Genomic DNA, 27796 nt, shown 5'->3' on the forward strand with positions numbered 1-27796 from the left:
GGCTTAGTCCTTTTTATTAATCTGGGGTCACCACAGCAGAATGAACCACTGCATATATTTTACACAGCGGATGCCCTTCCAGCTTACCCAATTAACCTATAGTGTGTGTCTTTGGACTTGTGGGAGAAACCAGAGCACACGGAGGAAACCCATGCGAACATGGGGAGAACATGCAAACTCCACATATAAATGACAACTGACCTACCCGAGCCTCGAACCAGCGACCTTCTTGCTGTGAGGCTATCGTGCTACCCACTGCGCTACCGTGACGCCCCAATATTTCTATTTTACTTTATTTTCGTCTCTTTTCAATTAACTATATTTCTCTTTTATGTAATAATTTTGCCTAGTATAGTTTAGTTTAGCATAGCTTAGCATAGTATAGCATAAAAAAAGCGGTCTAGTAAAACAGTCATTTCAAACATAGTTCTTCCTTCACATATAAAGCATAAAATGAGTACATCATTATAAGTACATAGTGAGTACATAACTATGTAATATATATATTGTCCCATACATCAGAGATGCTTCTATTTTAGGCAAAGCTATGTGAGGAATGTTGCGGGAGTGTGCTAGAAAACAGCTCCTTTAATCTTGTCATCATCCCTGTCATAGATCACTCTGATAGGTTAAGGACGTTGCCCCCAGTTCACACAGTGAGGGAGTAATACAATGAAGAGACGCAGTTTGGTGGACCAGGTCAACAAGCTGCCATCAAACTCTTTCCAACACAGACAGCAAAACTTTTTCTACAAATTTTTACAGGCATTGTTTTATCAAAGAATGTACAGTGGAAATCTAAATTATTGCCCTCAATGACATGCTTATTTTGTTAAACATCTCAAGTGAAGTTTAACAGAGCAAGGTAATTTTCACAATACTTCCTATTTTTCTTTAGTTTGTTTGTTTGGCTAGAGAAAAGGCAGTTAAAAAAATAAACAGCTTTTAAGGTCAATAATATTAGCCCACTTATTTATTATTATTATTATTTTTTTAAACTACTGAACAAACCACTGCTGACTAGTGATTTGCCTATTTAACCGAAATAGCCTAGTTACCTAATTACCCTACAGTAGTTAAGTGGGTCCCACTTTATATTGTCACTTATACCTGAGAACTTACATGGTAACTAGATGTGTAAGTAGTATGTAACTACAATGTACACACTATTACATAGTATTTACTTGTGTAATACTGGTGTATTACACACATGTAACAACACACTAAATAGTTTGTGCAAGTTCAAATGTGTAACAAGACATTGGTAACAACACAAAAAAAAATACACACTTGTAACAAGAATTACATAAGTGCATTGTGTAACAACAATATACTTGCAAGTGTTTTTGTCACTTCCACACCTGTTTGCATACCATGTACTTCTGAACACTGTATTAGAATAAGAATGGAAGAACTAACACTGCATTAAAAGGTTTTACCTTGTAATACCAGTGTAATTACAGGGTCAATTCTCAGGAACTGTCCACTCAATATAAATTGTAAAAAGGTCACAAATTACTGTGTAACATATAAAACCTAAGCCAACTTTTTAAAAACAGCAAACTTCTGCCTAAAAAGTAAGTGTATATAGAAATATGCCTTAGGTCAGGCATGTCCAGACTCGGTCCTGGAGGGCCGGTGTCCTGCATAGTCTAGTTCTACCCCAATCAGACACACCTGGGCTAGCTAATCAAGCTCTTACTAGGCTTTCTAGAAACATCCTTGCAGGTGTGTTGAGGCAAGTTAGAGCTAAAATCTGCAAGACACCCAGGACCGAGTTTGGACACCCCTGCCTTACATGTACTGTATGTTGTTTAAAGGTGAATTGTAGGATCACATCAGTAATACAAATTAAAGAGGTAGTCCTGTTACACATTTAAACTTACACACACTATTCAGTGTGTTTTTACATGTGTGTAGTTATGCAAGTATTACACAAGTAAAACCTATGCACCAGTGTGTACATACACTGTAACTGCATACTACTTACACATGTAGTTACCATGTAAGTTCACAGATATAAGTGACACCTAATATGAAGTGGGACCGTTAAGTCTTTAAATTGCAGTTTATGGCAAAAAAATAGTATCTTCCAAAATAACTATTAGGACATTATGGACTATTATCATGGCAAGACAAAAGAAATTACTAAATGTAATTTATTTCAAACTATTACGTTGTTTAAAAAGATGTCGAAACAGCACTTAAACCAGTGAATCCCATTGTGGGGGTCGCGAGATGGTGGGGGTTGGGGGGTGGTCGCATGGTGACTTCCAAAAATCTGATATATGTTATTAAACTATTAGAATTACCATATCCATTACCTAAATGATATATCCAATATCCAATACATAAATTAACAACACACAAAAAATGCCAGTTATGATAAAAATTAAACAAATGAATAATCACTTATGGTAGACTGTTGCACTTCTTTGTGTTGTCAATATGCTTGTGTTTATATAGTGCCTACTGGTGCATGTGCACTGCTGTGTGCAATGTTTGTATGTTTATAACCACCTCCCAGGATGGTGAGCGTTGTGAGTCATGGAATTGTTATTTTGGGGGTCGCGGGCTGAAAAGTTTGGGAACCCCTGACTTAAACAACACTTGGGAAATATTTTAAAAAGGATTCAATTTTCATGGAAGGGCTAATCATTTTGACTTTAACTATATATTACCAACATATATGAGCACTGTCATGTTTATGATTATCATGATTAGGTGTAAAAAGAGAGGTGTACAGCTACAGATAAGTGTGAGTGTAATACACAAGAGCGCTGGATGAGGAAATAGGCTGTTTTTAGCTGGAGCTCTTGGCAGCACATCTCTGGCACATATTAGCAGACGAGGGGCCTAAAACAGGGAAGCAGACACACGGCTAGTCCAGCTCAGAAGAGAGGCACACACATACATAAACACACTTTCATATTTGGAAATTATTTACAGATGATTTTAAGAGAGATTTGGAGAGCATTCATTTTTGTGTTTTGGTCAAATGTAAAGTATGTAAAGTGAACCTGGAATTTGATGAAAAACCTCTTCAGTCTTCTGTCAGGCAAGACATCTACATGCATTCTTACTTGAGGCCTCTGATAAAGGAATGTTTATATCGATCTAGAACAATAATCAGTGAAGACAAAGAAAGAAGTATGAGACAGATGTAAGGGCTGTTGCAAAACCTCAGAGAGCAGTCTCCGTGGATGCCTTTTTTGGCCAAATTGAAAGACTTTGCGTGGAGCCTTCTGGGTCATTTAAGTCAATGTTGACGAGAAATGTTGATAGCGTTTTATCTAAGTGCCAATATTTATTTCACACCAAAGATAAGTGACTACAGACACGCATGATACAACACTCCATTCGTACTTTGAAGACTGCAACTGAATTTGTTTTGATTTTTAGATCTAACAACTCCAGAGACTGCATTTATTATTATTTGTCTGTTTAAACTGGCACTTTGAAGATCAGAGTCCGTTTTTTTATTTATTTAAAAGTGGCACTTTTTGAGTTATTGTGTATAACAGTATGTAAGAGTATGTGGCCAAATACTCTGTAAAAAAATCATCAGTAGGCCATGACATCAATTTTTATGTTACTTTAACTTTTTTAAACAAGTAAATCAGATTTCAGTTGATGTTGTTTTTTTATTAATATTATTTACTATACTATTTAATGTTTATGTTCATTTGATGTAAGTTGAAATTACTTAAAATTTAAATAATTAGTAATACCCCTGCTTGGCACAGGATGATAACCGTTTTCAAGGTATATCAAATTAAATTATTCATTCATTCATTCATTTTCTTGTTGGCTTAGTCCCTTTATTAATCCGGGGTCGCCACAGCGGAATGAACCGCCAACTTATCCAGCAAGTTTGTACGCAGCGGTTTCCCTTCCAGCCGCAACCCATCTTTGGGAAACATCCACACACACATTCACACACACACTCATACATTACAGACAATTTAGCTTACCCAATTCACCTGTACAGCATATCTTTGGACTGTAGGGGAAACCGGAGCACCCGGAGGAAACCCACGCGAAGGCAGTGAGAACATGCAAACTCCACACAGAAACACCAACTGAGCCGAGGTTCGAACCAGCGACCCAGCGACCTTCTTGCTGTGAGGCGACAGCACTACCTACTGCGCCACTGCCTCGCCAAACTAAATTATTATTAATTATAAATCAAATTAATTAAATTAATCCAAATTAAAACTGCCAATTCTTTCTGCTCTAGGGTTCCTAGGGTATGTGTAATATTTTTTTATTTACATTTTTTAAGGACAACAGTATCTCTAGCAGAAAAGATATTCAAAGATAGCATTTTAAATTGTAAAGAAATCTGTTTTTTAACAAATGAAGACAGCAGAAGTCGATGATTTAATTATTGAATTATTTAGCCTGCCACTGTTTACATGTTTACTGTTCCAAAATATTTTAAATGTTTCTCAAAATAAAATATACTGTGTTTAAAGTGGAAAATATTTTTGTTTTTTACACAGACATTTAAAAAGAATATATTTAAGAGCAGTAACCAAAATATTAGGAAACTGAGAAAACGTGATATTTGTATCCAAGGTTATCATTCCATCCGAATCTTGTACCGGCCCATGCCTAGACCAGTTGGCATTTCATTGTCGAGTTTGCGTGTTCTCCTGATGCTCCAGTTTTCCCCACAGCCCAAAGACATGTGCTACAGGTAAACTGGATGAACTAGATTGGCTGTACTGTATGAGTGTGTGTGTGTGTGTGTGTGTGTGTGTGTGTGTGTGTGTGTGTGTGTGTGTGTGTGTGTGTGTGTGTGTGTGTGTGTGTGTGTGTGTGTGTGTGAATGAGAGATTGTATGGGAGTTGTGGCCGGAAGGGTATCTGTTGTGTAAAACATACCAGAGTAGTTGGCAGTTCATTCCGCTGTGGCGACCTCTGATAAATCAGGGACTAAGTCAAAGGAAAAGTAATAAATTAATTATGAGTAACTTAAAAAAATTAAGGCAGCAGCATTTTTTATAAAGTGAGGCTTGTCGAAAGTATGAGTATTACTAAAACAACGAGTGTAAAACAAGCAAGCTTGTAAGACTTGTTTGAATAAACTATTTGGCTTTTTCTCTGTTTATAATGGTCTCGTTCCTGTTTGCTGTTTTTTCAACCATAGTCTGACAACTCAAGTGTGTCACAGTTTGTACCTCGGTCTATTTCCCTGTTATTTCTCACTCTAGGTAGTTGGTTATTGCGAGCATAAAGTAGTGATGTGCTTGAAAACATCACTAGCCAATTGTTGTACTTTCTGCTTAAGACTGCAGTCTTCATGCAGTGTTTGTAAAAATGCATTTTTCATTCTTCGGTTATTCACCCTATTCTTCACCGACGAGCGGGTGCAGCCATTTGAATCTTTTTGGCTCAAGACTTCCTGTCTCATTCACTTCCATTCATTTTTGTACTTTAAAAACTGCTTGTTTCACTGTTTGATGTCGCAAACTCATATTTACCTCATTATATTATGCTACTTGGTCTATATAGTCATGCAAACATTTGTTTATAGAGCAAGTAGTTTGACCGATTTCTGCCATTAATTATTCCTAATTATTTCTCCCATAGGCGACTGAATCGGAAGTTCTAAGACAATCGCGAAAACATGCGCACTTCCGCATTTTAGAATAAGGTTAATACTATTATTGCAAATGTATGTGGACCAGATGAGTTGCTAAGCTTGTTGACACAGGGGCACTGGCCCTAGAACCACCACTGACTGTGGATTCACACAAGTTAGTGCACTTTCAGAGCTGGGTTGTGTAATCAGTGATTCATTCTGCTGTGGTGACTCCAGATAAAAAAAGAGAATAAGCTGGAGAAAAGCAAGTGATAAATCATGATTTAATTCTATAAAGACACTTTTTGCTGAAACATTCTGAGAAACACAAATCAGTCAAAAATCAGAACATTTTGTCTTTTTTTCCATGTGTACGACTCTTTCTTAGTATTGTCAGGTGGCACTTCAACAGGACATCTTGCTCATTCTCAAAATGTATAGGTTGTCTGAAATGCATACAAACTATATTAAAATACTGACCAGGGATGAAGTAAAAATACTAGCAATATGTCTTGTTGTGTGCCTGCCAACCTTTGCTTCTCTTTGTTTACTTTTTGGGGTACTTTTACTTTGGGATTCGGTAACACTTTAGAATAACTACACGTTATAACTAGTTTATAGATCATCAATATACTGTAAGTTAATAGGTTATAAATGACCTGTTAAATTAAAGTTAATATTTTGTTAATTATTTATAACTGTGCCTTATAGATAGCCAATAGATAACTTAAAAGCTGTTAGTTACAAATTATAAATGACTTGTTAACTGTATTGTAATGATTTATAACTATACATAATAAATTAATTGTAGATCATGAACAAGATGTTGGTAAATTACTTACTAAAGACTTGTTCATTATAAGTTAATAGTTTACATATGTTATTAGGACGTTATTCTACAGCTGCAACTATTCTTCATTTATTAACTGCTAGTAAACGAGGAATAGTTGCAACTAAAATAACGTCCTAATAACATACTTAAGTTGCTAACACTTAATATATTAACAAACACTTTACAGATCAGTTGTTCATAGTTTGTTAACCATCTACTAATACCAGTGAAACTTTGTAGAACAGCAAATGGATGAACAAGTTCAAGCCACAGAAATTTGATGTGATATTTAAAATATAAAATGTTTGTACCTTAACGTTGTTCCACTTATTTTCTGTGTGCTGTATTTTACCAAAGAAACTCCACATACGGAATGTTGAACATTGTGTTTAATCTATAGAAACACACATACTGAGCCATCACATAGCAGAACAGCAGTATACAACATGAGGTTTGGGCACTGTTTGTACTAAACATGAAAATAAAATAAATAAAAATTTATTTTATTAGAAAAGTTCTACAAAGTTCACTGGTATTAGTAGATAGTTAACAAACTATGAACAACTGATCTGTAAAGTGTGAGTTAATCAATTAGTTAAGTGTTAGTTATTAGCTCATGTATGTTATTGGGACGTTATTCTAGTTGCAACTATTCCTCATTTACTAACATTTAATAAATGAAGAATAGTTGCAACTTTAAAATAACTTCCCAATAACATATATAAACTAATAACTGATATTTAACATGTCTTTAGTAATTAATTTACCATCATCTTGTTCATGATCTATTACTATTGCATTAGGTATAGCCATAAATCATTAAAATACAGTTAACAAGTCATTTATAACTTGTTAACTAACAGCTTGTAAGTTATCTATTGGCTATCTACAAGTCACAGCTATTTACAATTAACAAACTATGAACTTTTATTTAACAAGTCATTTATAACTCATTAACTAACAAATCAGTTAACTAGTTATAATGAATAGTTATTCTAAAGTGTTACCAGCAGTTTATGAAATCTGTTCAATGACACATCTGGTCAATGGGTGATATGGATGTTACAACAATTGTGTGTTAAAAGGAACCTAAAAGGCTGCAGTGTATAATGTGTTGCCCATGATCCAGATCTACTAAACCAAAGCACCCTATAACACTTAAAAAAAAAAAAATGTGTCATCAGTGAAAGGTTGTGGTAACAATTTTGACCTTTTTTCAAAATAATCCTTGGGTATAGTACTTTTTTTTTTTTTTTTTTTTTTTTTTTTAGAATATTTGCTCAGAGTGAGCACACATAACTTTCAGTAAACCGAATCTTGTTAGTGAGACGAAAGTGGCTTCATTTCCTATAACTTACAGTTGAGATAACTGGCCCCATTTTATACTCAGTGGCATAATTATTATGTACATACATTTAAATTAATCATTTAGTACAATGTACTTATTGTGAAGACATATTTTACATTGTACTGATATTTAAAAATAGATCTGCTTGTAATCAATTTTTGTAGTTACATTTGTAATTACAATGTTGACCCATCCCTTACCTTAACCCAACTTTCATCCTACCCATAACCCCTGACCTGTCCCTTAATTTACCCATATCCAACTTCAAGAGCACCAGCAATACTGTATGAGCACAATAAGTTCATTGTATGTATTTATTCTAATGTAAGTATATAGTAAGTAAGAATACATAATATAAGGCTTGGACTGGTAACAGATTTTACCAAAGATTTATAGACAGACATTTTTCTAAGATAAGCATTATTTCAAAACTAATTCATGTTGTAAAATTAGGAAAAAAAAAAATAAATAAATTAACACTTTACAATATGTGCCATGTACTAGTTAATGTATTTATTATTAATGTACTTTACATGAACAGACAATGTGCAATATGTTTGTTACAATATTTATTCAGGTTTGTTAACATTAGTTAATGAAAAAACAGTTGTTCATTGTTAACACAAAGTGCACTGATCAGTCTTAACAACTTAAAAGGCACAATGTTGGATATCAATAATGCATCAGTAAATTGTCACCTTAGAATTATCAGATTTTATCTGACATTTTTGTCAAAAGTTATTGACATATTCTTAATAAATGACAACTTATTTACATTATGGGATTTTTTTTGTTATTATTTAAAAAATACTTTTATTAAAAAAAAAAAAAAAAAGTTACACACATACTGTTTGCTATATGGAATGCAAAAACCTTGAAGCTAGCACAGAGAGCACAGATAGAACCTTATAATTCCAAGGTGACGAAATGTTGAACTATGATCAACAAATACTTTAAAGGCATTATTCACATTGAACATGAACTGATGTTAACCACGTGTCCTCTATTGTCAAGTTTTACCAAAAAAAGTTATTATTAGAAATATTATTTCAGGCTTTTATAAGTAAAGTGACTGTTTTCTAATGGTAACAAATCATAACGCTTCATCTTCTTTCTTTTTTTCCATGTGTCCCTTAACATCCTCTTTCTCAATGTTTTCAGGTGGCACAGCTGCAGGACAGCAGGTGCCGAGTTGTCCGCCAGTGTCTGAAAACAGCAGCGCGGCTCACAGTATCGGCAGCACACAGAGCACACCGTGTTCAAGCAGCAGCAACGCGTAGAACAGCTGGACTGACTTCTGCTTGCAGTGCCATTTGTGGAAGAACATGTGAATAAGTAGCACAACAGGCCTTTTTATTTTCATTTTTTGAACTGAAATGTTTAGGCTGAGTATACAGTCCCGTTGAAATAAGCTACGTTTACAGATGAGGGAAGAAACAAAATTGAGATCTTTATTTTTTTTTTCTTGAACTCCACAAGAGTGCTGTTTTTGCCTTAAATGGTTGAGATCAGTGTGAAAATAACAAAGGCTGTTTACAGCAGTCATTATGGCTCGAAGGCAGTCTCCAGCAACAGTTAGTACTGTGAGGTTACATAAGGGCTCTGTCTGGCTGTAAACAGAGATGCCTTGGCAAATCAAGTATAGTTATATGGGTCAAAGACAAGACGTCCCGTTTTGGTATATATGCATCAAAATCATTTATAGATGGTTTAAAGCATGTTCAATGCAAGTGAAGTGTCTACTACAAAGTTTTGAATAACTTTAGTGAAAATGCAATCTTTAAAAATTGTGTCATTCAGCATTATCATTTACATTGTAAAAAATGCTGGCTTCCAGACAATTCATTTGTGTTAGGAAAACATGAAGGAATTAAGTTAACTTGTTAGTTTTTTTTCAAATGTATGTAGATTGAACTTAAAACAATTAAGTTTCCCCCTAAAAAACTCAAGAACTGTGTTGTTTAATGTCAATTTAAATACGTAGTTTTATCAAAAAGCAATTTTTTTTATAGTGTGTAATGAATACAAAACAAACAAACATTTTTTTTTGCTTTAAAACAGGGGTCTCAAACTGCATTTGCATCATCTGGCCTGCAACTGACGTCAGAAATATAAAAAAATTCGACCCAACAAAACTTTTTAATCACTACCATTGTACTGTCGCAAATAGCCACTTGTGGTTTTGACCCCCACCTACTGGGCATTTAAAGTACTGCACTTTATATTCAGGATACTTTTGGTTTCTCTTAGCATGTGGTCAAGAGTTATGAACATGCAGATTATATCTGGAGCTGATTTAAACGTTGAAATATATGTCCATAAGAGCTCTATTTTTACTAAAGCTCTATTTTTGTAAATATTCAAGGGTCATTTGATTATAATCCGTTTTATATCACCTGTATTGTGTTGTACAAACACATCTCCATAGCTTACACATTATGCTGGTGGTGTAAATATGATAATTTTGCTAATATTCAAATTAAATAGTCTCATTTAATAGATTTTCCTCATATGCATATTAAGATTTGTATAAGAATGTGCATTTGTAAAATTTGACTGCTGACTGAATTGAACATGTTCAAGTTTTACAAAAAAAAGAAAGATATTGAGAAGAACAATTGCTAGTAAAGTCACTAAAGTTACCCAGTCTGCTTTCTGCTGTTCTTGCTATATTTGTTAAACTTCTGCTTATAAGCAACAATTGATTGAGACAGAAAAAATATAGTTATTATTATGCCTATTATTATATTGAAGTATTTTCATAGCAATTTAAACTACCCCTTTAATATGCACATTAAGAAACAAAAAGATGAAGCTTTGACTGCATATACACTGGGGAAGAATGTCTGAGTGCATCAATTACATCAGGTTTCCACTTTTTTGTTGTGCTTGAATGTTAAAGAGCCCTCCCAATTGTCAGTCACTGACAGTTTGAGACCTCTGCTTTAAAAGCTGCTGTTACACTGAATAATATTTTAATGGGGATCTGTTGTGATCTTGAGAAAACATTTTCCATTGCCATTACTTTTTTTGCTAAAAAATGGAATTAAACAGGACACGTTCTAATGTATATAAAAATGAGTAACACTTATAAAATAGTTAATGAATTTACAAACATGAACAAAGAACGAACTATACATATATTACAGGATTACTTTTAACATTTTAACAGTTCTTGTTAATAATCAATAAAGCCTGTACTTGTATTATTCATTCTTAGTTCATGGTGGTAAACACATTAGCTAATCTTTACTAATGGGACCGTATTATAAAATCAAACCAAAAAAATCAGTTAAAACTGTATTAACTTTAATTTTTGATGTAATATATTTTCATCTTTGACCCATATAAAATATTTGACTAGATATGAACAGAATATGTTTATCTTTTTTTTTTTTTGGTAAATGTTAAAAAGGTCAGTTTGTCCATATGTGACTCTTAATACCCAGATACGTAATGGTATGCTGCATTGTTCATAATTCATACTATAAGTTTTATCTGCATGATGGCTCCGCAGTCTTCAGCATTCACGTTTTGTAAAAAAAACTTTTTGGCAGTCTTTGGAATATTGTAAAATAATGTATATTCTGTGAATATTGTATGAAATTCATAGAGATTTAAAGTGGAATTAACTCCAAAAAGAAAAACTTTAGCTAAAACCAAATATTTATCAGAGGTTTAATAAATGTGTTAAAATGGAACATCATACATTTACACATACATGCACAAGCTCTTTCCCTCAAATGGAAAGTCACAATAAAATAATAGACAAAAATGTGTGTATAAAAATGTAGATAGCATTTGCTTTTAAATATGATGTTATTTTTATTCTCCCAAATGTTGATGTGTGCCACTATCAGAGTCTCTGTCATTTTACAAATGAATAGAATATAAAAATATAACATCAAAAATGGACTAATAGATTGTATAGAATGTGATTTTAAAATGCTGGGCATTAATATTCAACATTAGTCTAAAAAGTAGTCATTTTAGCATTTACATTTTGATATTTTCTTCTTAAGTTACTGAAATCAAAGGAAAGTTTGTTAAGAATGATTTAAACCATCTCAAAAGATGTACATAATCTGATGCCAAAAGAATGGCCGTTTATTTTCCAGCCTTTAAATATTACTGCAGCCCTGCGGTGTACATGTTTAGGTACTAACCTACCACTAAATTGAACACAAAATCAAGATTTCTCTAAAATATCATGACGCTTTTTTGGAATTCTGCTGTGAATGTGCAGAAGTTAACATTTTGGCATTTTGATAAAACATACGTACAGACTTTTACTGCAAAGAGAAATGTTTGAGTGCAAACAAAGCCAGAGCAATCCCACCGTCAAAACTTTAAATGAATGTCATAACATTGCGAGTGCCTTAACTTTAAGTATAAGCATTTTATATACTTACAAAAAAAAATTAAATGAATGAGGCAAGAAGGGAAGTGGGCTTTGCTACGCTTTAAGCACAGTTTAAACCCACTGATGTGAAAATCCGCCAAATATATGCATTTAGTTGTTTGTTTTTAGCGTCTAATGTTGTTTGTGTGTGTATGTTTGTGTATGTGTGTGTGTTGCTTGCTACAGACTGTACTTATAGAATGTACTTTATTTCAATCCTCTATTTCTTTGTAAACTTGTATAAATATCTCCTGTAAGAGGAAAGAGAGTGAGAATTGAAACATTTATTTGTGTATAAAGTTATATATTTTTTCCAGAGATCTATATACATAGAGCTACCCTATAATTCTATCTGCATACTGTGAATTTTTGTGGGCATATTTCTATAAATGTTGTGTTTTCTCTAAATCCAAACATAGTCCTTGATGCTGAAGTGAGCTGCATTCACTTATATTGGCCTGAAATAATCAATTAAAGTGAGATATTTTATTATAGATATGTATATTTTTACAAGTAACTTTCATATGAGAACACTATATTATTTGGAATACAAAATATATTTTGGTTTTATCTCTCTTTTAAGCTCTTTGTTGTTTAAGTGTCTGCGTGTGTGTTTCGTCACACTGTAAGCTCTGTGTATTTTTTAAGTGAATGAATGAATGAAAATTCTTAAATCATGAAGCATGTTCAGACAAGTGAAAAGTATTGTTTTAATTTCAGATATAATGAGTTAAAACATTAAATTGAAAGCACAATAATTGGATAACACTTTAACTACACTATAAATCATTTATTAAGCATTATTAAATAGTTAATTCATTATATCTTTAGCATTAACTTTACATTAATAGATGTTAGTAAGCAGTTTATAACTGCAGATACAAATACGCTATTATTTACTTATAAGCACATTTATAATGCGCTTAATTATTGGAATTTCATACTTTATAATTATTATTTTTTATTATTACTAAATGAAGTATTGCATCATTTACAAACCAGTTTTTTTGAGAGTTGCTGGTTTTTAAGATCATTCAGAATGCGGAATAAACTATTTAATAAACTATTAAAATTAACATTTATAATTCTTATTATTCAGTATGATGATAATAAATGGTTTATTAAGTCAACTTTATCCAGTTCCGTGACCTAATGTAGTGATTTATGCTTTATAAATCCCTTATAAAAAATCCCTTTTTATTTTAAACAGGGAAAAATAATAATAAAAATGACTTTATTTATTTCTATTCATTTGACGATACACAAATTACACTGTATCAAATAAAAAATAAAACTTGCCAATCTTAACTAAAACAAAAATTACTGCGCAGTTTAAGCATTGCTAAATAACAGAAATGTTGCATCATAATATATTGTTAAATTATTTTATTGTTGTTGTTTTATACCAATTCCGGCAATGTTTAACCTTTACAGTAGTTTGACTTTTTTTAGGTACGATTGGAAAGATTTATCGTTCATTTAATACTAAGCCTTTGTCATTTATTGGGGATTTATAAAGCATAAGTCCTCACTTTAGATTAGCTCACAAAACTGAATGAAGTTGAGTTAATAAAGCATTTGTTAACATACATTTTAACTATTAATATATGCCTAAATAATAAGATATAAATGTTGAATTGAATAGTTTATTAATCATTTACTTATGCATTCTGAATGATCTTTAAAAAAAAACAACTACTCTTAAATACAAATGTTATGTAAAGAATGTGATACTTAATTTAGTCGTGAAAAATGAATCAGTGACAAAGTAACAATTATTAAGCACATTTTAAATGTGCTGACAAGTCAAGAATAGAGCATTTGTATCTGTAGTTATAAACTGCTTGTTAACTTCTATTAATATAGTTAATGTTTAACATATAATAAATTTATTTCCTAAAGCTTAATAAATGACTCATAGTGTGTAGTTACTATAAAGTGTTAGCAATTACTTTATTTAACCCAGATTGGCAAATTTTTGGTGTAGTTTATTTATAAACTAATTTCGAATGGATCGCGTGATTATGATTTACCACAGCAGGTCCCGCATTAGCTAATAATGATCCTCCAATCATATGATTCCTAAGTCACTATAAATAACCACAGTCTTCATTCCACAACTATCTTCGTCTGGAACCCCCCCCCCCAAACCTTTCCCACCACCACCCCCTCCTCCCCTTCTCTTCCTCCTCCTCACAGCACGGCAGCCCAGTGGTTAGCACTGTTGCCTGATAGCAAGAACATCACCAGCTCTGTTTCTTGCCAGGCCGGTTGGTGTTTCTGTGGAGTTTGCATGTACTCCCGGTGTCCACATGGGTTCCCCGGTTTCCTTTCACTGTGCAAAGATATGCATCATATGTAACAGACTGAGCCAAATGGACACTATCGTCTAGCTCCCAACATCAGTATTATTAAAATAGTTCACCTTAGCCACTTCAGCCAGGGAGTTTTTGAGCTCTACCTTAGCTCAATCTCCCGTTTCGCCCTGCAAATGGGAGGATCCCTTGAGCTCAGGGCTCTCTCCCAGGACAGCATGCCAAACAAGCTTATTATAAATCATCAGCTAACTTGAAACTTGTTTTAATGAAAAGCTCACTTTAAAAAAAAAAATAAATAAATAAATAAAACACCATTATTTAGCTGTCATTATATTGCTTCTTGATTTAAGAATTTATAGATATTTGGACTCGAAACATGACAAAAACTGTAAGAAACTCTTTTTGAAGTGTGTGAATTTCCTATAGTATTTTGTCTCTTGGGAATGTTTAAAATGATGCTGTCATGTCTAACAGAGGTTGAATCTCTGTAATGGAGAGTCATTTAATGGCTGTAGAGGAAACAGAGGCCTTATTGCTTTTCTCCAGAGGCCTTTCTCTCATTCCAGTAAACACTCTTTATTTTCGAACATAAGTTGATTCTGCTGTTTTACGCAGTGCTGTTTTTGTACGCTGAATAGTAAAATCGATTGTGCTGTCTTTCTCTGATATCTACCTCATTTGTGCGCGTCTGTGTGTGTCTTGTCATCAATATTATTTGACTGTACATACTGTATTGTGTTAGATAAAATATATCACGTCAACTATTTGATCTTATAGATTTGACAGTTCACGCCGTTTTGGTCATCTGAAAGATGTACTGTAAATGTGAACTTATCAGAAGTCGACTTCAACATTTCTAGGCTGACTTGCTCTGAAACTACACACTTTTTGTGACTATTTTGTATTTGTTTGTGTTTTGGTGTTTATTGCTATGTGAATCTTTGTAGTGTTTGTAAATAGAACGTGCTGTAAATATGCATGCTTTATGTATGCTATGTATATACCAAATAAATTCTTGTAATCTTTTGAGAGTTTGTTTTGTGTGCTCATTTCAGACCTACACTATAGGCACCATTTTTTCAAGTGGTTTAACAGGGACATTACTTATTCACCTTATTCTCCGCCAACGAGCGGGCGCTGCCATTTGAATCTTTTTGACTCGAGACTTCCGGTCTCATTCACTTCCATTAATATTTTTGACGTTAAAAACTGCATGTTACGCTGCTTGATGTTGCAATTTGATATTTTTTTTATTATATTTTTCTACTTGGTCTGTATAGTCTTGCAAACATTTGTTTGTAGAGCAAGCAGTTTGACCATTTTCTGCCGTTTATTATTCCTAGTCATTTCTCCCATAGGCGACTGAATCGGAAGTTCTAAGACAATCGCGATAACAGGCGCACTTCCGCATTTCAGTATAAGGTCAATACACATCAGTGTACATTTATTTCCATTAAAACTGAAATATGTATATGTTGATTGCCTTTATAAAGTATTGTTATCATGTGTAATACTGTAATCAGCTCTTTCACCAAAGAATTCAAACATGTGCATGTGTCACGATCACCAGCGATCTAACCACAAGAGTTCACTGGAAAACATTCACACTCACATGAACTACAATTCTGCCTCATAATTTGACTACAAAACCCAGTCATGCATCACACACACAACCAGTTCTAGATCCTGACTGATTACACTCACAGCTGATGCTGCTCAATGACAGATTACACACATATATATTTGGCTCACTTTGAGACACGGCTCATGGCTGAGTCTTGTAATCTGTTCTAGAGACGTTACAATGCGTTTCCTTTGTCTTGCTTTACCATGCTTTTGATCCTTGCCTTGTTTATTTGTTTAATCCTGTTTGCTGCCTGCCTCTGACCATCTGCCTGCCTATTGATTACAATTCTAGACATATACATCTGTTTCCTCCTGTGTTGACCACAATTGGCCCAACTTTGCTAATAAACCTGCATGTGGATCTGCACCCCTGTTGTCAGTGTCAAATCCCTGGTTAAAGCATGCTGTAAATCGAGTAAAACTTTTTTTTTTTTTTTGCTTGCTGTAGTCTTTTTTTTTCTGTCTGTAAAACTGAGTATTATTATTATTATTATTATTATTATTATTATTATTATTATTACAGTTTACATTTCACTGATTTAAATGATCTGGGCTGCGTTTCCCGATAACGATTGATCTTAGCACTTAAGAGCGTTTTCTACGGGTCATTTTGCGAACGTTCGTTATTGTTTCACGTGCGTTTCCCAAAAATGCACTTAACACAATTGCACGTAGCCCAGCTTTAAGTGCAACTTAGGAGTCGCTATCCGTTTGTTAAGTGCTGAAATGTCACGCTATAGAATGGCTCGTTATTGTTGCACATGTTATAGCAATCCATATAATTCTTCTTCTACTTGTGTGAATGTATATTCAACTCGAATAACATAAAAAAAAAATATTTTTGAGCCAGTTTAAAAACATAAATTAACTGGAAATGTCGTAGTGTAAAAACACTGTCTTGCTCCAATCTCGCATAAAACTAATTCTAACAGTCCTTGCCGGAAATGACATCAGCATCATTTTCGATATTTATATGAAACCTTAATTAAGTAGAATTATTTATCAATTTCTTTATCAAAAATTGCTTATCTCACATCAAAATAAATAAATAAGTAAATAAATAAATAAATAAATAAGCTCTTACATTTATTTTTGAAAAGTTTAGCCTAATTATCCCCACCTGATGTGCATTTGCTAATAGGACAAAAATATAAATAAGCACATACCTAGGGGTGGAGACACTAGCAAAATGGCTGAAACCAAAAAACAAAGAAAAGTCATTTTTCAAAAAGAGGAAATTAATATTATTTTAGAGGAGGTGGAGCTACAAAAACATATAATTTTCAGCAGGTTTAAGGGCAGTCACACAAATAAAGAAAAACAAAAAATGTGGGACGATATTGCTACAAAACTTACTGCAACAAGGGGGATTAAAAGATCAGGGAATGAGGTCAGGAAGAAGTGGCAGGACTTTTCAAGCCTAGCTAAAAGAAAAAGGGCACTGCAGAGGACAACAATTAATAAAACAGGTGGTGGGCCTAATGACGCCCCCATTCTTACAGCAGAAGAAGAAAAGGCACTGTCAATTCTTGGAACAACTGCCTCAGATGGGATTTGTGGTGGGATTGACCTCCATGGAGGAGAAGGGTTGCGTCAACCTGAACCTGAGTCAGGTCCATCATGTTCACAAGAGCAATCAGGTTCACCTCCTATTGACAGACAGCTACCATCTCCCAGTCCTCCCAACAGTCCAACAGACCAGCCTCCATCTTCAATTGTTCAGGCTACAGCCACAACACCGCGATTTGAGAATATCTGTGGTTGTAGTCAGGACTTGGTACAGCTGGAGCGAGAGAAATTAGATGTTCTAAAAGATATCAGACAATCTCTTAAAGAGGCCAATGAGATGAATTACAACTTTCAGAGGGAAATCATTGAACTTAAGAAGGCCAAGATGGCTTTGGAAGAGAGGAGACTTTCACTGGAGGAGATGAGTTTTGCAAGGCCCTCCATTTCAGTGCCAATTATCTTGCCAGATGAGTCAGGTAAGATTGTTCAATGTTGTTTAATCATGAATAATTATATGTTTTAATAAAATATGTTGTGCAACATGAAATATTCTTTTCCATATGTACACTCATCACATTTTGCCATGTCTTTTGCAGATCCTGGGGAACAAACTACAAACTTGAATCAATAAAAATTGTTTAAATGCAATGTTTTGATGTTTGTTAATCCACTCAAAGTCTAAGGCTCAATGAAATACTAATAAGCAGAAGAATTCTTATTATATTATCATATCATAAGTGTTTCAAATTTAAATAGCTACTTGTAGTCTCTTTAAAAAAGTAATAAGCATGCAAGTCCTATGGGCTAGTTTCACAGACAGGGCCAGGATTAGGCCATAGTTCAATTAGATTTAAGTATTTTTTTTTTATAATTGCGCCTTAGAAAAAAAATTACTGGTGTCCATCTTGAGACAAAACAAAGGGACTGATATATTTTAGGATCAGTCAGTGCAAGTGTCCTTCAGTTGAAAAAGCTCAGACTTACATTTTAGTCTGGACTATAGGCTTAAGCATTGTCTGTGAAAAGAGGGGTATATATTTTACTACAGCTCGAGTCTTGATGTGTGTGGCAATATAGTATTAGGGCCTATCTATTAGCCTATCCATATAGGTGCAGAAAAATTCTTAATGTGCACATTCTTTATTAGCACTGTTTTATATAAATGTAAATCTTTGACCATTATGAACCTAACAAGAGAATAAATTCAGGGAAGAGGTAATTAATGCAATTTCTAAAATCAATGATTCAGTTTCTTCAAGTGGGGCCTACTGCAATTAGTGAAATAGATGACAATCAGTGTGTGACATGTGAATATTATCACAGCCTGAAAAACTTTAATCATATGGTTCCTGTGAGCAATTTTAGGATAGTATATAAAGTTCACACTTCAGTAGTCTTGCAGAGTAAATCATGGCTGCACTACAGCGAGTTTTCCAGCTGAGAGTGAGGCAAAGAGAAAGGCAAAGACAAAGACAGAGACGACCACAGAGTACACTATGTACTATAAATGCCTTCATCAGGCAGCATCAAAATCCTCTGGATATGCTTGATGATATGGCTGTCATTCACAGGTACCGTCTGCCACGAGGAGAAATAGTCCAGCTGCTCAATGTCATTGGGCCTCAGCTGATGCGTGCTACAAGAAGGAATTTTGCCTTGTCCCCTGATGTGCAACTCTTAGCTGCTCTGAGATATTATGCAACAGGCAGTTTTCTTCAGGTACTTGGAGATGGACTTGGACTAAGTAAACCATCTGTGTCCAGAGCTGTACAAGCAGTCACCTATGCACTGCTTCCACTTGCAGCTGAACACATCAAATTTCCAGCATCAAGACAGGCCATGTCAGACATTCAGGAGTATTTTCTAACACATTACCATATACCACAAGTCATTGGAGTCATTGATGGTACTTTAATTCCCATCAGTACGCCTTCTGTGGATGGCCATACATATATATGCCGCAAAGGTTATCCAGCAATCAACTGCCAAGTGATCTGTGACCATAACTGTTTAATCACAGACATTGTTGCAAGGTGGCCTGGGAGCACACATGACTCCTATATCTTTACCAACTCATCTGTGGGTCAAGAGGCCCAAAACTCAAACGGACATTGGAGGCTGCTTGGTGACAGCGGATATCCATTGAGGCCATATCTGTTCACCCCTGTTGCTAATCCTGTCAGTAACAGTGAGGCACATTTCAACGAGGCTCACCGTGTTGCCCGAAGTACTGTGGAGCGCACTTTAGGAAGGTAGAAGCTACGCTTTCGGGCTATTCACAAGTCCAGTGGTGGTCTTCTCTTTGTGCCACAAAAGTGCTGTGCTGTAATAACAGTAACAGCTATGTTGCACAACATTGCAGTGAGGGCAAGAGTGCCCTTGGACATCAGGGAGGAAGATGAAGAGGTGGAGGAAGAGAATGAAGTTGAGATGAGAATTCATGATGATCAGCCAAGACATGTTCAATACATGGCTGGGTTTGGGGCACGCCAGCAAGTCATTGACACATTTTTTTGAGTTCCTCCTTTATTTGTGTCATCTTTAAATCACATTAAATATTTTCTGTTAAATACAACATATGTAGCCTACTACCCTCGAAATGTCCATATACAACAGTGTAATTTTTTTTTTCATTCTAACATTTATTATGTAATTTTTATTTTTTTCTTTATTCATTATTATTTGTATATTGAATTGTGTAATGTGTAAAAAATATAAATGAATAGAGATATACGTACAAATAAAATGAATAATGACTTTGAAGAGAAGTAAATTGTAGGTGCAATTTGCCGGTTGTCCAGCAGGTGCCCTCATAACTCTGTCTCCTTACGATGCACTTAAGGCTTTACGATTACTCCAGAGCACTCGTAGATCCACTAAGATTTTCAAGTGCTACTTAAGTTACGATGCTTTTGGGAAACAGACCGTAATATTAAGATCAGTCGTACGATCATTTCTACGAACTTCTTAGGCTTACGATGCTTTTGGGAAACACAGCCCTGACCAGTTTCATCTATATCAGGGTATATAAACTTGCTCCTGGAGGGTTGGTGTCCTGCATATTTTGGTTCCAACCCCAATTAAACACACCTGAACCAGCTAATCAAACTCTTTCTAGGTATACTAGAAGCTTCCAAGGAGGTGTGTTGAAGGAAGTTTGAGCCAAAATATGCAGGACTCTGGTCCTCCAGGACCGAGTTTGGACACCCCTGATGTATATGATTCACTGATTCACATGACCTGGTCAGAACAAGTCTTCTGTATAAGATTGACTTCTTAAAATGATCTGCTCAGAGCAAGTCTTTAGCTTATAATTCACTAATTTACTGATTCTCATGACCTAATCAGTGCAAATCTCCTCTAAATAATTTACTGATTCAAACAACACAGGCTCATTTTGAAAACATATCCCTATAAACCTTTCTGGAGATTTTGAATTATGTAGCCAGAGCTACGCATGGCTGGATTTCGTCTTTGAAAACGAATGATACAGGGCAGTATGATGCCGTTGGTTCTTTTTTTGGCTCAATCAGTTCTTTTAAAAATACTATCGGTTGGGTTTAGGAAAGTGGGAGAGTGGGGGGATCGGTCGGTTGGTCAGCCAGTCAGTCAACAGCAGCTTCTAGTGAATTTATGCGAGAAAAGCAAGCAAGAATGGCACGCACAAAATAAGTTATTGAATTATTAAATCTTAAATATAAAAATCCTGGTTGCCTTAAATTTTTAAGCTGAACTGAATTAACCTTATGAGTCCACTGAACTTATATTATGTTAAACTGACTTAAAAGAGCTTGCTCAACTTATGAAATTGGGTTACAATTTACCTATAGTGCAATTTACCTATAGCGCAATTCACCTATAGTGCATATCTTTGGGCTTATGGTGGAACTGAAGTATCCTAAGGAAACCCTCACGAACACAGGTAGAATTTGCGAACATGGAACAAGGGTTACTTTAGTAGCCGGAGTGTTAAATGACTTTTAGACAATGCTGCTTTTGTCATGATTTAATTGTTAATTTAAACAACCTTTGAGTATTAAAAATTGGAAAACCAAATGAAAGAAAGGCCAAAAACAACAAGAAAAGCAAGCCTGCACAAACTGGAAAGTGGTGACATCATTTTTTTAAACTGGCCAGCACTGATCAGTGTGGGGTAATAGACATCATAGAGTCTGACATCATCACTACTGGAAGAGACCAGACTATTGGTCTACTTGATCAACTGACTGTCATTCACGGGACGTTTCAATTAAAGTTCTTTTCCAGATGAATATTACTTGCGCTAATGTCATTTGTCAAATTGTTTATCAAATTTTCCAGGAATTGATTTTTTTCCAGAGGACCAAATCACAATTGGTTCCAAAGAAACTGCGCTAGGGGGGATTCACTTGATATGGAACAGGCTTTGTGTTTTAACAATGACTCAATGTAAGTCATCATAGTTTATTTTGGGTTTAAGTAATGCTTCAAAAGAGACTGAGGTAAAGAGTTGACTTTGAGGTTGAATCTCTGAACCACTTGAAGTAGTGAAGTGGAATATAAAAAGTGGAATATAAATATATATTTTTAATAAGATAAAACTGGGGTCTTGTCTGGGATCTAATCTCAGGATGTGTTAGGACTCAAAGAAAGATATTTAATTTTTTTTAAGTTTCACAAGTACTTGTGCAATACCCAAAAACATTGTACAAGATAAGATGATTTTAATTTATTTTAACCAAAAAATCATTTAAATATTAAGTAATGATCATCTTCTATGAAAACATTGTGTACGTCATACAGTAAATATATCAAAGTTGAACTGAATTTGTTTAAATTCAAAGGTCATTTTCTCAGTATTTTGCAAACCATGTTGGTCAAATATTGCCATATCCGAACTAATATCATATCAACAGAAATGTTATGTATGCTTTACATTGTGTATACATCACGATTTCCAAAACAAATGTTGCTTATCTGTGGTTTTGTGATTTAAGAGCACATTTCAGGGACTTTCACACTGGATAAACTTTTTGACAGTTTCTAGAGCTACTGGAAGATGAACCCACTTTTTGGCATGTTCACACAACAGTAACTGAAGATTATTCCGTCAAGGATTGGCTTTTAGGGGAACTTCACAAAAAGGGTCTAATCCACACACATAATATGCCAATTGGCCAAATGAATGACTTACAAATAACCTGTATTGTTTTAGAGTTTTCCAAGACATAAACATTCAGTGTGTAAGTTCATGTTAGCGCCATTTTCCCATTGCTTTTGTGGCATTGTGTTCTTTTCTCAGCCTAAATGTTTCGTACTATAGCAATACAGTTATCATAGGTGAGTTAATCCTCCTTTATACTGTTTATGTTGAATACCTTATACAGTCTGCCTATGCTGCATATATATTATCTAGAAACACAAGGCACGCAATGAAAAAAGCTAAAAAAAAAAAATTCTTAGAAGGATTTCAAGAGTTCACACTTAGCTGATGATTAATTGTAAAAGCTTGTTTGGCATGCTGTCCCCGGAGAGAGCCCTGAGCTCATGAGATCCTCGAGCCCAGGGCTCCCTCCCGTTGCAAGGCGGGAGGGGAGTTTGAGCTCAGGTAGATCTCGAGAACTCCCCAAAATGCCTTTGTATAGCTCGGGACAGCAGCCGCATATTGAAGAGCCTCCCAAAAAGCAGGTGTAACAAAGCCATATCTGGCTGCTGGATATAGCGTTGATAGCTTAGGAAGAGAAGCTCCTGCAGGAGCAGAGCAAAGTAGACTGCTAGAGCCTAGGCGGGGTGAGGGCAGGGCTGGATTGACTCCGCGGGAGTCAAGGCTCAAATATTTACACCCCTGCGGGGGTGGGAACTGGGGTTAGATTGCTAAAGCAAGAGTCAGGAAGGTTTGGGCGGTGAAGACTCCTGCATGAGAGGGTGGGAGGTGGCCAGGGCCTGAACTCCTGCAAGAGTTGAAGCTCGTTTTAGTCGCTCCTGCGGGAGCTAGAGCTGAGGATTGAGGGCCTAAGCGGAAGGAAGAACATAGCAAATAAGCGACGCTGAAAGAAAAACAGTTAGCGGAGAACTCAACGCTGGAAAAGAAATTGAAGAAATAGAAGGGTAAGGAGATAAGGGGGAGATCAGAGAAGGGTAAAGGTAGCGGAAGCACTCACGCTGTAAGGAAGAAAGAAGGGGCAGATAATTGCATGAATATATATGGTTATTACATAGGTAAGGGCCGGGCATGGGTGGTGATTGACTCCTGCGAGAGTCGAAGCTCGGAGCGACCCCTGCGGGGGTCAGAGCTGCTGTAAGCATTTCTCAAAACCCAGTCAGTCTCCACCGCCCCCTCCCTTTCCTAGACTTCAGCAGGAGGTGGCCGGGGCGGGACTCTTGCGAGAGTCGAAGCTCGTTTTAGTGACTCCTGCGGGAGTTAGAGCTGAGGATTGATGGCCTATGAGAAAGGAAGAAAAAGAGAGGGCGGAGGAACTCGACGCTGAAGGCAGAAAAGGAGAGAGGGGATAACCTGCAAGCGTGTGCATGCACATGCGTCCATTTGTGCTTCAGCATATGCATGCAAACGCATCAGTACAGGTATACATCGGATGTACGCGCATAACGTGCAAATACACACATACCCATGCGCACCCATACACAAGCACGCACACACGCACACTCACTCCAGCCTACTTAGGGTCGAGCTTGTACCCTTAGTTGGAGTTTGGTATTTAGCTAGTTAGGGCTAGCTGGGCTGTCTTGAGGTGGGATTGGCTGAGGCGAATGTAAGCTTTGAAGGCATCAGAGGACCAGCGGCCATAGCCTGGATTTGGTGAGAGGATAGGCCTTGTGAGCTGCTGTGGTGGCTGCGCCGATTCTAAATGAATGGCTGGAATACAATTCAGGGGGAAAGCCTGAAGGCGAAGGACTTCTTATAGGTGTTTTTGAAACCAAAAACGGGTTACTGGACTATTAGCGTCATCAGTAAAAAGTGGGGCATGTGGGCTTAATGAAAAGGGTGAGGGTTTCAGCATTCTGTAGTGTTAGATCAGAAATAGTAGGGTGTATAGCGGGGTTACGTTTGGATGCGATAGCCATTTCTGAACACCTCAGGAAGCCAAAATAGCCAGAGTAAACATGGCGTCTAGTGCACGGGCTGGATGCAATGGGTGGTTTATGACAATATCATTTGTGAATAATTTGGGACAGGAGTTGGATGCTAGTCTGCTTCTGGTGCCAAGAGCCGAAGTTTCTAAAAAAGAAAACAAGAGAGAATCAGCAATTTGACTTTTGCAACCTGGGGCCACGTTGAAGTGATACAGTGACCCTGGTAAAAGCCGCCAAACCTGGCTGAGGGGGCAGTGTCAGTGAATAAGTTAATATCCACCGGAGAACAATTTAAGTCGCTGTAGAAAAGGAACAGCCGTTCCTTCTAAACTGGGGACTGAAGAGAAGAGCTAAAGGAGGTATGGAAGGAAGGGATGCTTGAATTTATTCGAATCTAGGTTGATGCCCAGGAATTCTATAGAAGTGCTGGGACCAGCTGTTTTCTCCTCTGCAAGGGGGATCCTTATATACTCGAAACCTTTGGGTGATCATCAAGTATTTAGCCAGGGGCGAGGAGAAAATTGTCAAGGAGATGGCTAATGTGCGGGATTTTGTAGTTATTGTAAAATCCAGCATGCTGCTTCTAAAAGCATGTAAAAATTTTGGGGCTACTTATGCAGCTGAAGTTAATCGGACTGCAAAGTAAAATTGTGTGCGCCAGTTGATGCCAAAAGACGCTACAAGTCTGGGTGGATTGGCATGATGTGGAAGGCGAATGAAATATAAATTTTCACCAGGCGTTGCAACCGGCTATTCTGATAAGGGAAGCGGCTTGGTTTATTTCATGGTAAATCGGCGAGTATTCGTCAGAAGGAATAGTGCTGTTAAATGCTGAGGAATATAGAATCGTGAGGAGCGGAGACCAATAATCAAGCGTTTTTGCTAGAGAATTTTCAAGTCGCAATGTCAAAAGGACTAATACAAGAACGCTGAACAGTGGGGCAAGAATGGTACTATCATGAATTTATTATTGATTCTTTTTTGATTAACAAATTCACTGTTGCAGGTTCGGTAGTTGCAGATTGTAGCAGAATAAGTTTAAGGAAGGGAGAGCTGAAACGCCTGGGTTAGATCCTTGGGTTAGACCTGAAATCAGAAATCAGAAGTTAGTTTCAGGGTGCCAACGCAATTTAAAGCAAGTTGAGAAATATGGTATCAAGGGTGTGGGCTATGTGAGTGGAAATTCATCCTTTATGTAGAGTGTGGTTGTATTTGAAGTGCATATAAAATGTAGTGGGTTGGATGAGGGTCAGGTTCTGCAGCCGAATGTCATGGTCTTTTTGTTATGCATGGTCTGATAGCTTGATGTCGCTACGCGCAAGGATGGTAGAGGTGAGCATTCATCTCCCTTCAGAATGGCAAATGGATGGAGAGCTGAGGATAAGGAGTATGGTTTGTCTGGTGGTCCTGGAAGTATTTATTGAAGATCCGTTGTCAGAAATGTCCTCCTATTCATAGCAGCCAAGCAGGAAGTTTGTTTTGTTGCTGTTTCACATCCAACTGACTTGCCATTATAAGCTTACATAAGACACTAGTCTATGAATAAATGAGTGACTGGTCTAGTGTAATTGGACCTCAGTGCTCTGTGTATAATTTTTTATTTTTTATTTATTTTTTTTATTATTTTATTTATTTATTTATTTATTTATTTATTAATAATTTTTTTTATTTATTTATTTATTTTCAATTGCTAACATCAAACTCTGAACTCTATAAGACTTCAAGGACAATGTCACCACTTAGTAAAACTGTGAATGGAATGTTAGAAATTGGCTTTACTTTAATCCATGAATAACATTTTGTTGGTATTTTAACTACATTCACAAGCGTGTCTGGCCCAAATTCATTCATAAGACTTGCAACAGAGTCAAGAGAGAGGGCGGGACCTTCTCCAGAGAGCTCATTGGATGGTGACGCTTCTCCTTACAGCTATTGGCTTAAAGGAGTGTCAATCGAGCGTGCCAAAAGTGAAAAAGCCCGGCTGCCATTTTGTTGATCAAGTTCACCATTGTTTATGACTTGAGCTGTTGCTCTGCTGAACATTCCAGCAAACAAGCTGTTAAATGTTATGGATCAGTGGATGGGCAAGAGGCTTGAGAGGCAAGTATCTTTAGTTAAAATCATTGTTTACGCTAGTCTTGTTATTCAAAAGATTTATAGATGTTTTAGTCTAAATGTTTAGTATAGTTATTTTGCAAAGCTTCCCTTCATGTGCATAGCATGTGCACCGCTAGGAAAAAGGAAAGGGTTCAGTTTCATTGCAATAACTTTGGAGTTTTGGCTGTCATTTGCTGGAGAATAGGGTTGAAGACACAGCAGATGCGTTGAAGTGGAAGGTTTGATGTTTGTTAAAGTTGTTGATGCAATTGTTGGAGTTGTTTGAAGTAGTAATAGTAGTGGTTGTTGTTGCTGCTGTTGTTGCTGCTGCTGTAGATTGTAGCTTGTAGCTTGTAGATTATGGCTGGTAGCTTGTAGATTATAGCTGGTAATTTGTAGATTGTAGATTGTAGCTGGTAGATTGTAGCTGGTAGATGGTAGATGGTAGCTGCTAGATGGTAGCTGGTAGCTGCTTTGGTTGTCCATGCTGGTTTAGAGTAGGTTCTTCAACGGAGCTAGCCACGGTGAAGCTGCCTCTTCAAAATGAAGATAGCAGTGGAATGAACCCTAGGGTATTTATAGTAGTTTAGGAATCATCTGATTGGAGCGTAGTTAATTAGATAATGCGGATCCAGCCGCTAGCAATCATAAGCACGTGATTCTCTCGAAATTTGTTTATACATAAACTTCACAAAGTAAAAAGAACTCACCTGTCCTTGGTTGACCTGAGGGAAATTGAGTCCGTTTTTTCGTCTTTTCTTCTTCTTTTTTTTTTAAATTAACTATCCCAATCAATTTGCTAAGGGTGAAGGGAAATTAGTTGATATTGAATGGCCTTTAAGTAATGGTTCTTAGTATAAAATTGTGTGTTTTTTTTTTAATTAATGATTCCCTATCCTCAAATGACACAGTCTGACACCTGCACCTGCAATTCAGGCTGAAATCCACAAATATGAAGCAGGGTCTCAGTTTAGTCCCAGTCCAACAGCTGGCCAATTTGCCAC

At 36.0% G+C, this 27796-nt stretch overlaps 2 protein-coding genes and 1 long non-coding RNA gene across 4 annotated transcripts in view; 2 read left to right on the plus strand and 1 right to left on the minus strand.

Annotated features, from left to right (window-relative positions):
* The window catches only part of tgfbr3 (transforming growth factor, beta receptor III), a 206811-nt gene extending 191295 nt beyond the window's left edge, over nucleotides 1–15516 (plus strand). The window contains exons 16-17 of one of the 2 annotated variants that reach the window (XM_073952454.1): nucleotides 8931–13191; nucleotides 13817–15515. In XM_073952454.1, coding sequence (XP_073808555.1) covers nucleotides 8931–9049 — 119 coding nt within the window. In that variant the 3' untranslated portion in view covers nucleotides 9050–13191; nucleotides 13817–15515. Of the gene's footprint in view, nucleotides 1–8930 lie in introns of both variants that reach the window. The other variant, NM_001311172.2, reaches the window with a different exon arrangement.
* Nucleotides 1–27796, minus strand: LOC141386268 (uncharacterized). Its single transcript, XR_012407958.1, has 3 exons — nucleotides 27503–27796; nucleotides 4890–4940; nucleotides 1–3117 (listed from the first exon to the last, which is right to left on the minus strand). It is a non-coding gene; the product is annotated as an uncharacterized lncRNA (long non-coding RNA).
* Nucleotides 17156–18312, plus strand: LOC101882957 (myb-related transcription factor, partner of profilin-like). Its single transcript, XM_021477111.3, has 2 exons — nucleotides 17156–18100; nucleotides 18221–18312. Exons 1-2 carry the CDS (start codon nucleotides 17305–17307, stop codon nucleotides 18253–18255), a joined length of 831 nt encoding a protein of 276 aa, XP_021332786.2. The 5' UTR covers nucleotides 17156–17304; the 3' UTR covers nucleotides 18256–18312.

This window comes from Danio rerio, chromosome 6 (assembly GCF_049306965.1).
Source record: "Danio rerio strain Tuebingen ecotype United States chromosome 6, GRCz12tu, whole genome shotgun sequence".
Taxonomy (NCBI): domain Eukaryota; kingdom Metazoa; phylum Chordata; class Actinopteri; order Cypriniformes; family Danionidae; genus Danio; species Danio rerio.